At 43.9% G+C, this 13304-nt stretch overlaps 1 protein-coding gene across 4 annotated transcripts in view; it reads left to right on the top strand.

The window, feature by feature from the left end:
- Positions 1 to 13304, top strand: part of TRAF5 (TNF receptor associated factor 5) — a 45076-nt gene that overhangs the window by 14815 nt on the left and 16957 nt on the right. For 3 of the 4 annotated variants that reach the window (XM_057534128.1, XM_057534124.1, XM_057534137.1), the window contains one exon: positions 12394 to 12612. In XM_057534128.1, the coding sequence (XP_057390111.1) occupies positions 12395 to 12612 (218 nt within the window). In that variant the 5' untranslated portion in view covers position 12394. Of the gene's footprint in view, positions 1 to 402; positions 549 to 12393; positions 12613 to 13304 lie in introns of all 4 variants that reach the window. The other variant, XM_057534147.1, reaches the window with a different exon arrangement.

Raw genomic sequence — 13304 nt, 5'->3', positions numbered from 1 at the left:
TCGGCTGGCTCTGAAGGTCTGAAGACTAACGAGGACAGCCCCACGCTCGGGCAGCTTGCTGAGCCGAACCCGGACAGCAGTGGGGACTGTCATGGGCGTGGAGCTGAGGCGGAGGGTCACAGCTTTGACTTGAGTCACAGCTTCTTATAGAGGAAGCTCTTGCATGGGAAGATCAGCAGTCTTTCTTATTTCCCTCCTGCTCTAACTTCTGAGAGCAAATCTCGGAGGTCTTCTGCGGCATCACCTGGAGCCAGGCGGACTCTGGATGGTTCTAAGCAGGAGAGAGCGTTCCCTTCAAGGCTTCCCTGAGCGAGACTGACGTTACAGCAGCAGCGGCCACAGAGTCAGGAGGGCCTCAGGAATGCCCTTCAGCCCCTGACCCTCCCTTCTCTCCACCAGCAGTGCTTTGCTGCACTCCCGGGAAAATGAGGAACCAGAGGTCTCCTGACAACTTGGCGAGAAATCACACTTCTCTTCAAAGGAATTAAAACCATACCCACATCATTGTCCATCCCGCAGTGTCCAAGAAAACCCTCTTCTGCAAAAGCGTAAGGAAAAGAAAAGACACCCTCCTTCTGCCTCTGAGACACCAAAGCCAGCCATCGTGTGGATGGGACAGTTGGGTTTGGGGGGCTGTTGTCACATCTGGCTGTGGTGGGATCACCTGCTTCCTGCATGGTCTCCCCGTCACGTTAGACCTGATGGAAAGTGGCCTCGTTACACCTGCATTTCTCCAAGGCCCTTCCTCTTTGTCTAACCTGCATGGTTAAAGGTTGATGAAAATAAAAGCAGCCTGTCCTGGAGGTCACACAGTGGTTGTGTTGTTGTGTTAGGCTGTGGGAACAGCAGAGAGGAAGAGAAGGTTGAGCGGGAGCAGAGGCCAGCAGTCGTCTTGAGGGGTTTCACCTTCAGGAGCTTTCTGGGCCATTGCAGACAGAGGCTTTGGCAACAACTTCGGGTGCATCTCCGTTCTCTGTGCCAGTGGAGGCAACGTGCTAGATAAAGGGCTTTTCTTTTTCTTCTTCCTCTTTTACTGCCTCCTCCTCCTCCTCCTCCTCTTCTTCTTCTTCTTTTTTTTTGTTGTTGTTGTTTTGTTTTTCATTTTTCTGGTAGCAACCATTCTTCCTGGAAGAGCAGCATCTCAGAATTCAAGGAACAGATGTGACTTTGAGAAAGGGAACTGCCTGTCCTTCAACAGGTGGGCATCTGGCCATACAAGCCAAGGCTGTTCTCTATTAGATCACTGCCCAGGGCACAGGTTCGGGCATCCCCCTGAGTCACCGCATCTTGGGATTTCACGTTTTAACTTTTCCTCATCACTAACCACCATCTCCCCTCCTTTAACTTAAGCCCAGGACCTGTCACTGGGTCTCGGGTGGGTTTGGGGAATAACATATTTGCACCTGTCCCCTGTTGCCAAATGTGAGCCTCGGGGAGTCGGCTTCTTAAGGTCCTGGCGAGGCCTGAACAGAACTGAGAAATGGGCTGTTTGCCTTCTGGCAGCCCACCCTATAACTGGCAGCTTCATGGGCTGGTGTGTTGTTACCCATCTGTTGCCCTTGGCTCAAGGACCACCCTGGGGCACCTGGCCAGCCTTTGTGCCCCCATCTTATCACCCAGGCCCTGGAAGTCTCACCTCCCAAAGGAAGCAATCTCTCTTGACTGTCAGTACCCTTTCTTACAAAGGGGCCTCGGGAAGGGCTGCAGGCCCCTCCCACAGTCCTCAGACTCCCCCATCCAGGCACCAAGGTACATTTAACAACACCCCCTGGACCCTAAGAACTGCTGTCAAATCCAGTCATTAGCAGTAGGGATCTCAGACCTAGTAGTGGGTGGAAGGTCACACAGGCTGAATGGGAGTTACTTTGGGGTAAGCAGCACTGATTAAATCCCAAATAGGGAGAAACACGAGACTGTGCTGTAGCAGTGCGTGTGATGGGGAAGGACCAGACAGCAGACCCCAGTACTAGCTTCCAGGAGTTCATGTGCTGCTGTCTCTCTGGGATGCCTTATCTCTCTAGACCTTACGTTCCTGACATAGATCTAAACCTGTTATGTCAAATGTCATCACTAAAATGACAACCAAATTACTTGCAAAGTAAAAAAAAAAAAAAAAAAAAAAATTAGCGCCTTGGGCAGTGTTAAAACAATTATTGATACCACAAAGAAAACGTGGCCATTCCTCAGAATCCTATAATTTATTCTGGAAGAGATGTTAGATGTCAGCTGGTCCGAGTCACCCCCATTCCTCTAAGACTGTCCCTGAGGCACCCCAGCCTGGATATGTCTCCTCCCGGCATCCTGCACTTTCTTCCCTCCTTCGTCCTGTCCCATTGGTGCCAGCATTTACTCAGCCCTCCAACCTGGAACCTGGGAGTCATTCTCCATGTCCTCTCACTCGGCCTTTCCATCAAACCCATTTCTCAATCTATGCGTTTTCTCTCAAGAATGCCTCACGAACATAGCTTCTCTTTGCCCCTGCCTTAGATCGGGCCGTCGTCATTCCTCCTTTGGTCTGTTTTAGTTGCTTCTTCCCCTCAACTCCCCGCCTGGGCCTGTCCTTTACGTCTGTCATCCCTAAAGAGATGAAAACCATGGAGTGAAAACTGGACTTCCTGACCAGCATACACTCAGGGCTCTTCACAATGTGCTCTTCCCCTCTTTCCACACACACATCTCACAGAGACCTTTCTAGGTGTTCCCAGCTGGGAATTTAGTTGCACAGGGGATGGCAAAACAGGGAAGCCAAACAGAACACTCGGAGTGAGGCAACTCCAAGATGACTCATAGCAGGAAGCTGCCCACCCTCTCTGGAGCGGAAGGGACGAAGAGAGGAGATGGTGTTTCCAGAGCTTGGGAGCCAGGGACCTGCCTGGTGGAGCTAGTCCACAGACAGAAGGGCTGTTGGTGGGGATTAAAGCCGTGGAGGAGCCCGGTCACTGTTGAGATGCTGCCTAACACTGAGGGATGAAGGAGAAATGGTCTACTGCTCCCTTCCTCCTACCCTGCAGCCTCCTGCCAGTGTCTCTCATTGGCTGAATGGAGCCAGAAGCCAGGGGACCCTGGAAACACAGTTTTGGGGGGGCCAACCCCCTTGACAATGCAGACCAGGGCAGAGGCAGGGCAGAGGATGGATCTGAGAGCAAACAGGCGGATGACTGGCGTGTTCCCCTAATTCCACTTTAGCTACAGTTGATCATTAACTGTTCCTGAACTTTCTGATACCCTCTGGGAAATTGTTTTATCTCCTTCATTTAGAAAATGCTTCCTCCTTCTTCAAGACCAGTGGAGGTGTTTTCTTCTCTCTGGAATCAGCACAGACACCTCAGAAAGCATTAGCTACCCCTCATCTGGGCTCCAGCAGCTTGTTTAAATCTCTCTTGGGGGGACTAGCCAGGAGGGTATTGCCATATATCATTCCTGGGTCTGATTTCCTCTGCTCCGCTTGGAGACCCTCAAGGGCAGATGTGTTGTCACAGGTCTCCGCATTCTCAGGACCCAACCCAGGACAAGTACATGCTGAGTGTGTGCAGGGATGTACAAACAAGGGATCTGTGGGAGTGTCTTCCCACGGGGTCACAGCTGGTGGGCAGAGCAGGAGTTGAGCCCAGGTCTCTGGCCCTGTACCCTTTTCACTCTGGGATTTGATCTTGAACTTTCAAGAATCAGAACTTGAAAACCCTGAAGACAGTTCCTGGGCTTATGTACTATGAGGTAAAATATAATACATAAAAGCATTCCTGAGTTTTCCAAACCTTCATTAATCTATACAAGATGCTGGGAGACTGTGGAAGTAGTGTGGACAGACAGACAAGGACCTTCCTTCTTTTTGTGTTTAACCCGAGACTGAATTCTGCTAGATGTGTGTCCTTTTTATTGTAATGAAAAGCCAAACTCATGCTGCTTCAGAATGTTAGATTATGTGTTATGTGTTCCCCAAAAATGAGTCAGAAGAAATATCTAAGTAAAGAGGAACAGTGGGGTCGGGTTGAGGGCCTAGATATACCAGATATTAAAGTACATGACAAAGCTTCTCAAAAAAAGGAAGAAAGGAGGAAAGGAAGGAAGGAGAGAAGGGAGGAAGGGAGGGAGGGAGGGAGGGAATATTTTAAATCGTGACATCCTAGCCTTTCTTTGGAATTTCTAGAAAATTCTCAGGGAAAAGATGCATCAACTTATGAAGCTTAAAAATGGCATTTAAAAGAAACTCAATAAGAGTTCTTAGGTAGCAGATGGGATATGATTTTCTCTTTTTTGTTTGGGGAAATGGTTTTTTTTAAAATTTTTAAATTCTTTTTTAATATCTTTATTGAAGTATAATTGCTTTACAATGGTGTGTTAGTTTCTGCTTTATAACAAAGTGAATCAGCTATACGTATACATATATCCCCATATCTCCTCCTTCTTGTGTCTCCCTCCCACCCTCCCTATCCCACCCCTCTAGATGGTCACAAAGCACCGAGCTGATCTTCCTGTGCTTTGTGGCTGCTTCCCACTAGCTATCTGTTTACATTTGGTAGTGTATACATGTCCATGCCACTCTCTCACTTTCTCCCAGCTTACCCTTCCCCCTCCCTGTGTCGTCAAGCCCATTGTCTACGTCTGCATCTTTTTTCCTGTCCTGCCCCTAGGTTCTCCAGAACAGTTTTTTTTGTTTGTTTGTTTATTTTTACATTCCATATATATGTGTTAGCATACGGTATTTGTTTTTCTTTTTCTGACTTACTTCACTCTGTATGACAGATTCTAGGTCCATCCACCTCACTACAGATAACTCAATTTCGTTTCTTTTTATGGCTGAGTAAGATTCCGTTGTGTATATGTGCCACATCTTCTTTATCCATTCATCTGTCGATGGACACTTAGGTTGCTTCCATGACCTGGCTATTGTAAATAGTGCTGCAATGAACATTGGGGTGCATGTGTCTTTTTGAATTATGGTTTTCTCAGGGTATATGCCCAGTAGTGGGATTTCTGGGGCATATGGTTGTTCTGTTTTTAGATTTTTAAGGAACCTCCATACTATTCTCCATAGTGGCTGTATCAATTTACGTTCCCACCAACAGTGCAAGAGGGTTCCCTTTTCTCCACACCCTCTCCAGCATTTATTGTTTGTAGATTTTTTGATGATGGCCATTCTGACTGGTGTGAGGTGATACCTCATTGTAGTTTCAATTTGCATTTCTCTAATGATTAGTGATGTTGAGCATCCTTTCGTGTGTGTTGGCAATTTGTATATCTTCTTTGGAGAGATGTCTATTTAGATCTTCTGCCCATTTCTGGATTGGGTTGTTTGTTGTTTTGATATTGAGCTGAATGAGCTGCTTGTAAATTTTGGAGATTAATCCTATGTCAGTTGCTTCCTTTGCCAATATTTTCTCCCATTCTGAGGGTTGTCTTTTGGTCTTGTTTATGGTTTCCTTTGCTGTGCAAAAGCTTTTAAGTTTCATTAGCTCCCATTTGTTTATTTTTGTTTTTATTTCCATTTCTCTAGGAGGTGGGTCAAAAGGGATCTTGCTGTGATTTATGTCATAGATGTTCTGCCTATGTTTTCTTCTAAGAGTTTTATGGTGTCTGACCTTACATTTAGGTCTTTAATCCATTTTGAGTTTATTTTTGTGTATGGTGTTAGGGAGTGTTCTAACTTCATTCTTTTACATGTAGCTGTCCAGGTTCCCCAGCACCACTTATTGAAGAGGCTGTCTTTTCTCCATTGTATATTCTTGCCTCCTTTATCAAAAGTAAGGTTACCATATGTGTATGGGTTTATCTCTGGGCTTTCTATCCTGTTCCATTGATCTATATTTCTGTTTTTGTGCCAGTACCATACTGTCTTGATTACTGTACCTTTGTAGTATAGTCTGAAGACAGGGAGCCTGATTCCTCCAGCTCCATTTTCCTTTCTCAAGATTGCTTTGGCTATTCGGGGTCTTTTGTGTTTCCATACAAATTGTGAAATTTTTTGTTCTAGTTCTGTGGAAAATGCCATTGGTAGTTTGAGAGGGATTGCACTGAATCTGTAGATTGCTTTGGGTAGTATAGTCATTTTCACAATGTTGATTCTTCCAATCCAAGAACATGGTATATCTCTCCCTCTGTTTGTATCATCTTTAATTTCTTTCATCAGTGTCTTATAGTTTTCTGCATGCAGGCGTTTTGTCTCCCTAGGTAGGTTTATTCCTAGGTATTTTATTCTTTTTGTTGCAGTGGTAAATGGGAGTGTTTCTTTAATTTCTCTTTCAGATTTTTCATCATGAGTGTATAGGAATGCAACAGATTTCTGTGCATTAATTTCGTATCCTGCTACTTTACCAAATTCATTGATTAGCTCTAGTAGTTTTCTGGTAGCATCTTTAGGATTCTCTATGTAGTGTATCATGTCATCTGCAAACAGTGACAGCTTTATTTCTTCTTTTCCAGTTTGGATTCCTTTTATTTCTTTTTCTTCTCTGATTGCTGTGGCTAAAACTTCCAATACTATGTTGAATAATAGTGGTGAGAGTGGGCAACCTTGTCTTGTTCCTGATCTTAGAGCAAATGGTTTCAGTTTTCCACCATTGAGAATGATGTTGGCTGTGGGTTTGTCATATATGGCCTTCATTATGTTGACGTAAGTTCCCTCTATGCCTACTTTCTGCAGACTTTTTATCATAAGTGGGTGTTGAATTTTGTCGAAAGCTTTTTCAGCATCTATTGAGATTATCATATGGTTTTTATCCTTCAGTTTGTTAATATGGTGTATCACATTGATTGATTTGCGTATATTGAAGAATCCTTGGATTCCTGGGATAAACCCCACTTGATCATGGTGTATAATCCTTTTGATGTGCTGTTGGATTCTGTTTGCTAGTATTTTGTTGAGGATTTTTGCATCTATGTTCATCAGTGATACTGGCCTGTAGTTTTCTTTTTTTGTGACATCTTTGTCTGGTTTTGGTATCTGGGTGATGGTGGCCTCGTAGAATGAGTTGGGGAGTGTTCCTCCCTCTGCTATATTTTGGAAGAGTTTGAGAAGGATAGGTGTTAGCTCTTCTCTAAATGTTTGATAGAATCGCCTGTGAAGCCATCTGGTCCTGGACTTTTGTTTGTTGGAAGATTTTTAATCACAGTTTCAATTTCAGTGCTTGTGATTGGTCTGTTTATATTTTCTATTTCTTCCTGGGTCAGCCTCGGAAGGTTGTGCATTTCTAAGAATTTGTCCCTTTCTTCCAGGTTACCCATTTTATTGGCATACAGTTGCTTGTAGTAATCTCTCATGATCCTTTGTATTTCTGCAGTGTCAGTTGTTACTTCTCCTTTTTCATTTCTACTTCTGTTGGTTTGAGTCTTCTCCCTTGTTTTCTTGATGAATCTGGCTAATGGTTTATCAATTTTGTTTATCTTCTCAAAGAACCAGCTTTTAGTTTTATTGATCCTTGCTATTGTTTCCTCCATTTCTTTTTTCATTTATTTCTGATCTGATCTTTATGATTTCTTTCCTTCTGCTAACTTTGGGGGTTTTTTGTTCTTCTTTCTTTAATTGCTTTAGGTGTAAGGATTAGGTTGTTTACTTGAGATTTTTCTTGTTTCTTGAGGTAGGCTTGTATTGCTATAAACTTCCCTCTTAGAACTGCTTTTGCTGCCTTCCATAGGTTTTGCGCCGTTGTGTTTTCATTGTCATTTGTTTCTAGGTATTTTTTGATTTCCTCTTTGATTTCTTCAGCTATCTCTCGGTTATTTAGTAGCGTATTGTTTAGCCTCCATGTATTTGTATTTTTTACAGTTTTTTTTTTCCTGTAATTGATACCTAGTCTCATAGCATTGTGGTCGGAAATGATACTTGATACGATTTCAATTTTTAAAAATTTACCAAGGTTTGATTTGTGACCCAAGATATGGTCTACTCTGGAGAATGTTCCATGAGCACTTGAGAAGAAAGTGTATTCTGTTGTTTTTGAATGGAATGGCCTATAAATATCAATTAAGTCCACCTTGTTTAATGTGTCATTTAAAGCTTGTGTTTCCTTACTTATTTTCATATTGGATGATCTGTCCATTGGTGAAAGTGGGGTGTTAAAGTCCCCTACTATGATTGTGTTACTGTCGATTTCCCTTTTATGGCTGTTAGCATTTGCCTTATGTATGGAGGTGCTCCTATGTTGGGTGCATAAATATTTACAATTGTTATATCTTCTACTTGGATTGATCCCTTGATCATTAGGTATTGTCCTTCTTTGTCTCTAGTAATACTCTTTATTTTAAAATGTATTTTTTCTGATATGAGAAATGCTACTCCAGCTTTCTTTTGATTTTCTTTTTGCGTGGAATATCCTTCTCTATCCCCTCACTTTCAGTGTGTATGTGTCCCTAGGTCTGAAGTGGGTCTCTTGTAGACAGCATATATATGGGTCTTGTTTTTGTATCCATTCAGCCAGTCTGTGTCTTTTGGTTGGAGTGTTTAATCCATTTACATTTAAGGTGATTATAGATATGTATGTTCCTACTACCATTTTCTTAATTGTTTTGGCTTTTTTTTGTAGGTCTTTTGCTTCTCTTGTGTTTCCTGCCTAGAGAAGTTCCTTCAGCATTTGTTGTACAGCTGGTTTGGTGGTGCTGAATTCTCTTAACTTTTGCTTGTCTGTAAAGATTTTAATTTCTCCATCAAATCTGAATGAGGTCCTTGCTAGGTAGCGTAATCTTGGTTGTAAGTTTTTCCCTTTCATCACTTGAAATATTTCCTGCCACTCCCTTCTGGCTTGCACAGTTTCTGCTGAACAATCAGCTGTTAACCTTATGGGAATTCCCTTGTATGTTATTTGTTGCTTTTCCCTTGCTACCTTTAATATTTTTTCTTTGTATTTAATTTTTGATAGTTTGGTTAATATGTCTCGGCATGTTTCTCTTTGGGTTTATCCTTTATGGTACTCTCTGTGCTTCCTGGACTTGATTGACTATTTCCTTTCCCATCTTAGGGAAGTTTTCGACTATAATCTCTTCAAATATTTCCTCAGACCCTTTCTTTTTCTCTTCTTCTTCTGGGACCCCTATAATTCAAATGTTGGTGCATTTAATGTTGTTCCAGATGTCTCTGAGACTGTCCTCAATTCTTTTCATTTCTTTTTTCTTTATTCTGCTCCCTGGCAGTTATTTCCACCACTTTATCCTCCAGCTCACTTATCCGTTTTTCTGTTTCAGTTATTCTGCTATTGATTCCTTCTAGAGTATTTTTAATTTTGGATCATCTTTACTATCATTACCCTGAATTTTTTTTCAGGTAGGTTGCCTATTTTGTCTTCATTTATTTGGTCTTGTAGGTTTCTACCTTGCTCCTTCGTCTGTAACATATTTTTTGTCATTTCTCTTTTTTTGATGGGTGGTGCTGTATTCCTGTCTTACTGGGTTTTTGGCCTGAGACCTCCAGCACTGGAGTTTGCAGGCAGTTGGATAGAGTCAGGTCTTGGTACTGAGATGAGGACCTCTAGGAGGCCTCACTCTGATTAATATTCCCTGGGGTCTGAGGTTCTCTGTTAGTCCAGTGGTTTGGATTTGGAGCTCCCACCACAGGAGCTCAGGCCCGACCTCCGGCCTGGGAACCAAGACCCCACAAGCTTCATGGTGTGGTTAAAAAAAAAAAAAGAAAGAAAGAAAGAAAGAAAAAAAAAAGGAGTAGTACAATATCAAAGAATAAAGAACAAAGTAAAATAAGAAAGATAAAAAATATATTAGGAAAAATAAACCTATAATTGAAACAGCTGGTTGCTGGGGGTTCCTCCTGTGCCCTTAGGTGTCTGTGGTCCCTCACCAGTGCCTAGTAGGTGCCCTAGTTGTCCTCACATTTTTTAAGAGATTTTATTCTGTAGAGTGGTTTTTGGTTCATAGCAAAATTGAGTGGAAGGTAGAGAAAGACAGACAGAGACACAGATGAGCACATTAAATTCTTGTGCTAGGAAAGAGGATAGAATGTAGTGGAGGGGAACCCAAACTGAGTTCTGTACATCCTACTGCCTTGTTCTGGGGGCTCAACAGGCCTGCTGCTTTAGGGTATATCTCTGAGGGTCCAAATTCAGATGCTCTGTGACATAGACACGAGTGTGATCTTGAGAGAGAATCCTACAGGGGCACAGGACGTGAATTGTCCTCCTCCCTTGGGACTAGAGGACACAGGACAGATTAGGGCATTTTGGAATAGGTTCTCCCCCTTCTCTGAGAGAAAGGTGAGTCTTGGTTATTAGGTTGTGTGTGTACATCAAGTGCTGTGCCTCTTCATCATCATAATTAAAACTTTTTTGTTAAATCTCAAGAGTAAACAACGTTAAAGGGGGGATAATCACATCTTGTTCTGCTCACCTACCACCCTTGAAATTCTGCAGGAAACATGCAGGGAGGAAAACGTGGGGCTTTGGTCTCAAACCCCGGGATAAAGAAAAAAATCCCCTGGTCTGCTGGGCTTCTCCAGAGAGAAAGCTTTATTTGCTGAAAGAGGCCAGTTGCTTCCTCTGCTCCATTCATCCAGGCCACAGCCCAGACTCAGCAGCCGACCTGGGCAGAGTTTAGGGTTGAATGGGGCAGCCCATCTCTTGCCTACGTGGTCAGGACACACAGCTGCTCCCAGGCCCAGCTGAACTTGTCAGCTCCAGGAGAATCATGAGGGATCCCAAGAACAAGCCAAAGCAAGCAAGCCTGAAGGCCAAGCCTTCCTGTACCACAGCCACTGGAGGGACCACCCATCCTTTCACTGTTTGCAGACACTGAAACCACCACTCCTGGCACTGTGCCAAAAGTAGCAGCATGCCTGCAGGGGAGACAGACTGTTGTTAACCTGGGGACCACTGGTGGGGGTCCCAAGGGTCCTTAAGGGTACACATGTAAGGTGTGTGTGTTCTATTTTATAGGGACAAGGTCTAGAGTTTTCATCAAATTTTCAAAGCCAGGGGAAGTCCTTGCTCAGAAAAGGTTAAGAATCACTATGTTATGACTCATTTATTTTGTAACTGGAAGTTTGCACCTCTGAATTTCCCTCACCTATTAGAAAAAAAAAAAAAGAATTACTATGTTAGAGGCCAGTACTACTTAGAGCTGCCCTGCTGAGGGTCTCACAAAAAGTCCATTGAATAACATTAACTCAACAAATAGCTGAATTGTTCTCCACACCTGGCTTAGTGCCAAGGGCTGGAAACGCAACAGTGAGAAGACCAGATGCTATCTGTGCGTCACTGAGGAGCATAGATATAAATAAAATAATCACACAAATGCGTGTCCAATCTCAAATCAAGCGTTGCTCTGAAGGAATGGATCCTAGTTCTATGACAGATAAAGCAGTGGATGAATGGTTTTTTGGTTTTGTATATTTTTAAAATTTTTGGATGGGTAATATATCTATATTCAAAAATTCAAAAGGATTATAAGCAAAAAATCCACCCCCCCACACACTTACCTTTATCCCCTAGCCACTCCCTGGAAGCCTTGCATGTTTTACAGACTGATGAGTAGACCTCCTGCTGTTAGACCAGGGGGAGAAGAAAAAGCTTACCTGAGAATATGAAGCTTGCATTGAAATTTGAAGCATGAATATGAGTTAACTAAATGAAGAGGCCTGGAAGGGGATAGGGGAAGCACAGAGGCAACAGCTCGTGCAAAGGCCCTGTGGCAGAAGACAGCATGATGTATTAGAAGAACTAAAAGAAGGCCTGTGTGGTTGGAGTACAGGAAGCAAGGGGAGGAGAGGTCCAGGATGCTACTGGGTGGGGAGGATGCATTCTTGTAGCCTGCTTAGCACCATGAGCTTTAACCTAAGAGCACTGGGAAGCCACTGAATGATGAGGAGAGATAATCTTCCATCATACTTGTATTTTGAAAATATCACCCTGGCTATAGTATGGAGAATGGATTGGAGGGAAAGCAGTTAATGGGCTTTTACTTAGCTCAGGTGAGAAATGGTGTGGCTTGGTGGTGGTGATGTATTTATATATTTTGCAAGGAATGTATTGGTATACAAAGTTCTTGCTTCTAAAAAATGTTAACAAAACTTTTGTTTCAATTTTCTCAACTGAGTGGAAGGAAAATCCATAACCAGAGTTTACTCAGAATGTAGTTAACACCTGGCTATATTTTGCCCAAGCATGTAGCCACACTGAAGGATAATTTAGCATCCTGTTGATGGACAATGGGCTGAAATCTCACTGAATCCTGCTAGAAGTTATCTGGTCCAGCCTCCCGCTGAGCGCCCCAAAGCCACCTCCCCTCTGCAGGAGCCCTCTAGTGGCAGGAGGTTGTTACTATGGTTACAAAGTCATAACAGAAGGACCCTGTGGGTGATGTTCACTAATCAGGGAACAGATGATTCAAACACCTGATGGCTGTAGTTGCTGTGGTGTTTGCACACTGAATTTTCCTTCTCTTCTCCTGATCCCCCAGAATGGCTTGTTCTGAGGAGCAAGGAGGTGTCCCCTGTGGCTTCTTCCGCCAGAATTCTGGCAACTCCATGTCTTTGGACTTTGAGCCGGACGCAGAGTACCAGTTTGTGGAGCAGCTGGAAGAGCGCTACAGATGTGCCTTCTGCCGCTCAGTGCTTCACAACCCCCACCAGACGGGCTGTGGGCACCGCTTCTGCCAGCACTGCATCCTGTCCCTGAGGTGAGCGCTCAGGGCCTGCGCTCCCGCCAGAAGCAGACAGGGCTGTTCCTGGGATCTACGTGTCATCTGTGGCCGCTCAACTGTAATCGTGGTCTCGGGAATTGCTGTGTTTGGCCACAGAACCACGAATATGAGGACGGGCTCTCCCAGCGCCCTTCTCTGAGAGCCTGAGGAGTAATCTTCATTTTTTTCCTTCTTATTGATAGTCACCTTTCCTGAAAATTCAGACCACACCTGTTTTGCACACGAAGGCAAACCTCGGTGCACAGTCCATGTGAGGAAGGACCTGTATCTCATGGGGGTCTTTCCTGTAGGCGCCCTGACCTTTCCTTACCTTGAGGCAGAGGTGGTGTCGCATCTGGAAGGTTCCTTGCCGCCATGGATACTCTGCCAACTCCCCGGCAGCTGGGTTGTGCCATTTTGAGGTGGAGACCAGGAGAGACATGGAAGCAGGCTTTGGGGGTTTATACAGGGACGCCACAGAAGTTGTACCCTCCCAAGCTTGGAAAGGGGGTTATTACAGCACCTTCTCATTCATTCCTGGGTTCGTTCATTCAGCACCTGTGTGTTCCAGACACCTCGCTAAACCAAGCTCTAGTGCACAGAAGTGAAGAGCTGGAGGTCCAGTGTGACACAGGACCCTCTAGAATCTTCTGTTCTAGTGAAGGTGCAAGTTGGGGTACAGTGTGATA

Source organism: Balaenoptera acutorostrata, chromosome 1, assembly GCF_949987535.1.
Source record: "Balaenoptera acutorostrata chromosome 1, mBalAcu1.1, whole genome shotgun sequence".
NCBI classification, from domain to species: Eukaryota; Metazoa; Chordata; class Mammalia; order Artiodactyla; family Balaenopteridae; genus Balaenoptera; species Balaenoptera acutorostrata.
This window is presented reverse-complemented; position numbering and strand designations above follow the sequence as displayed.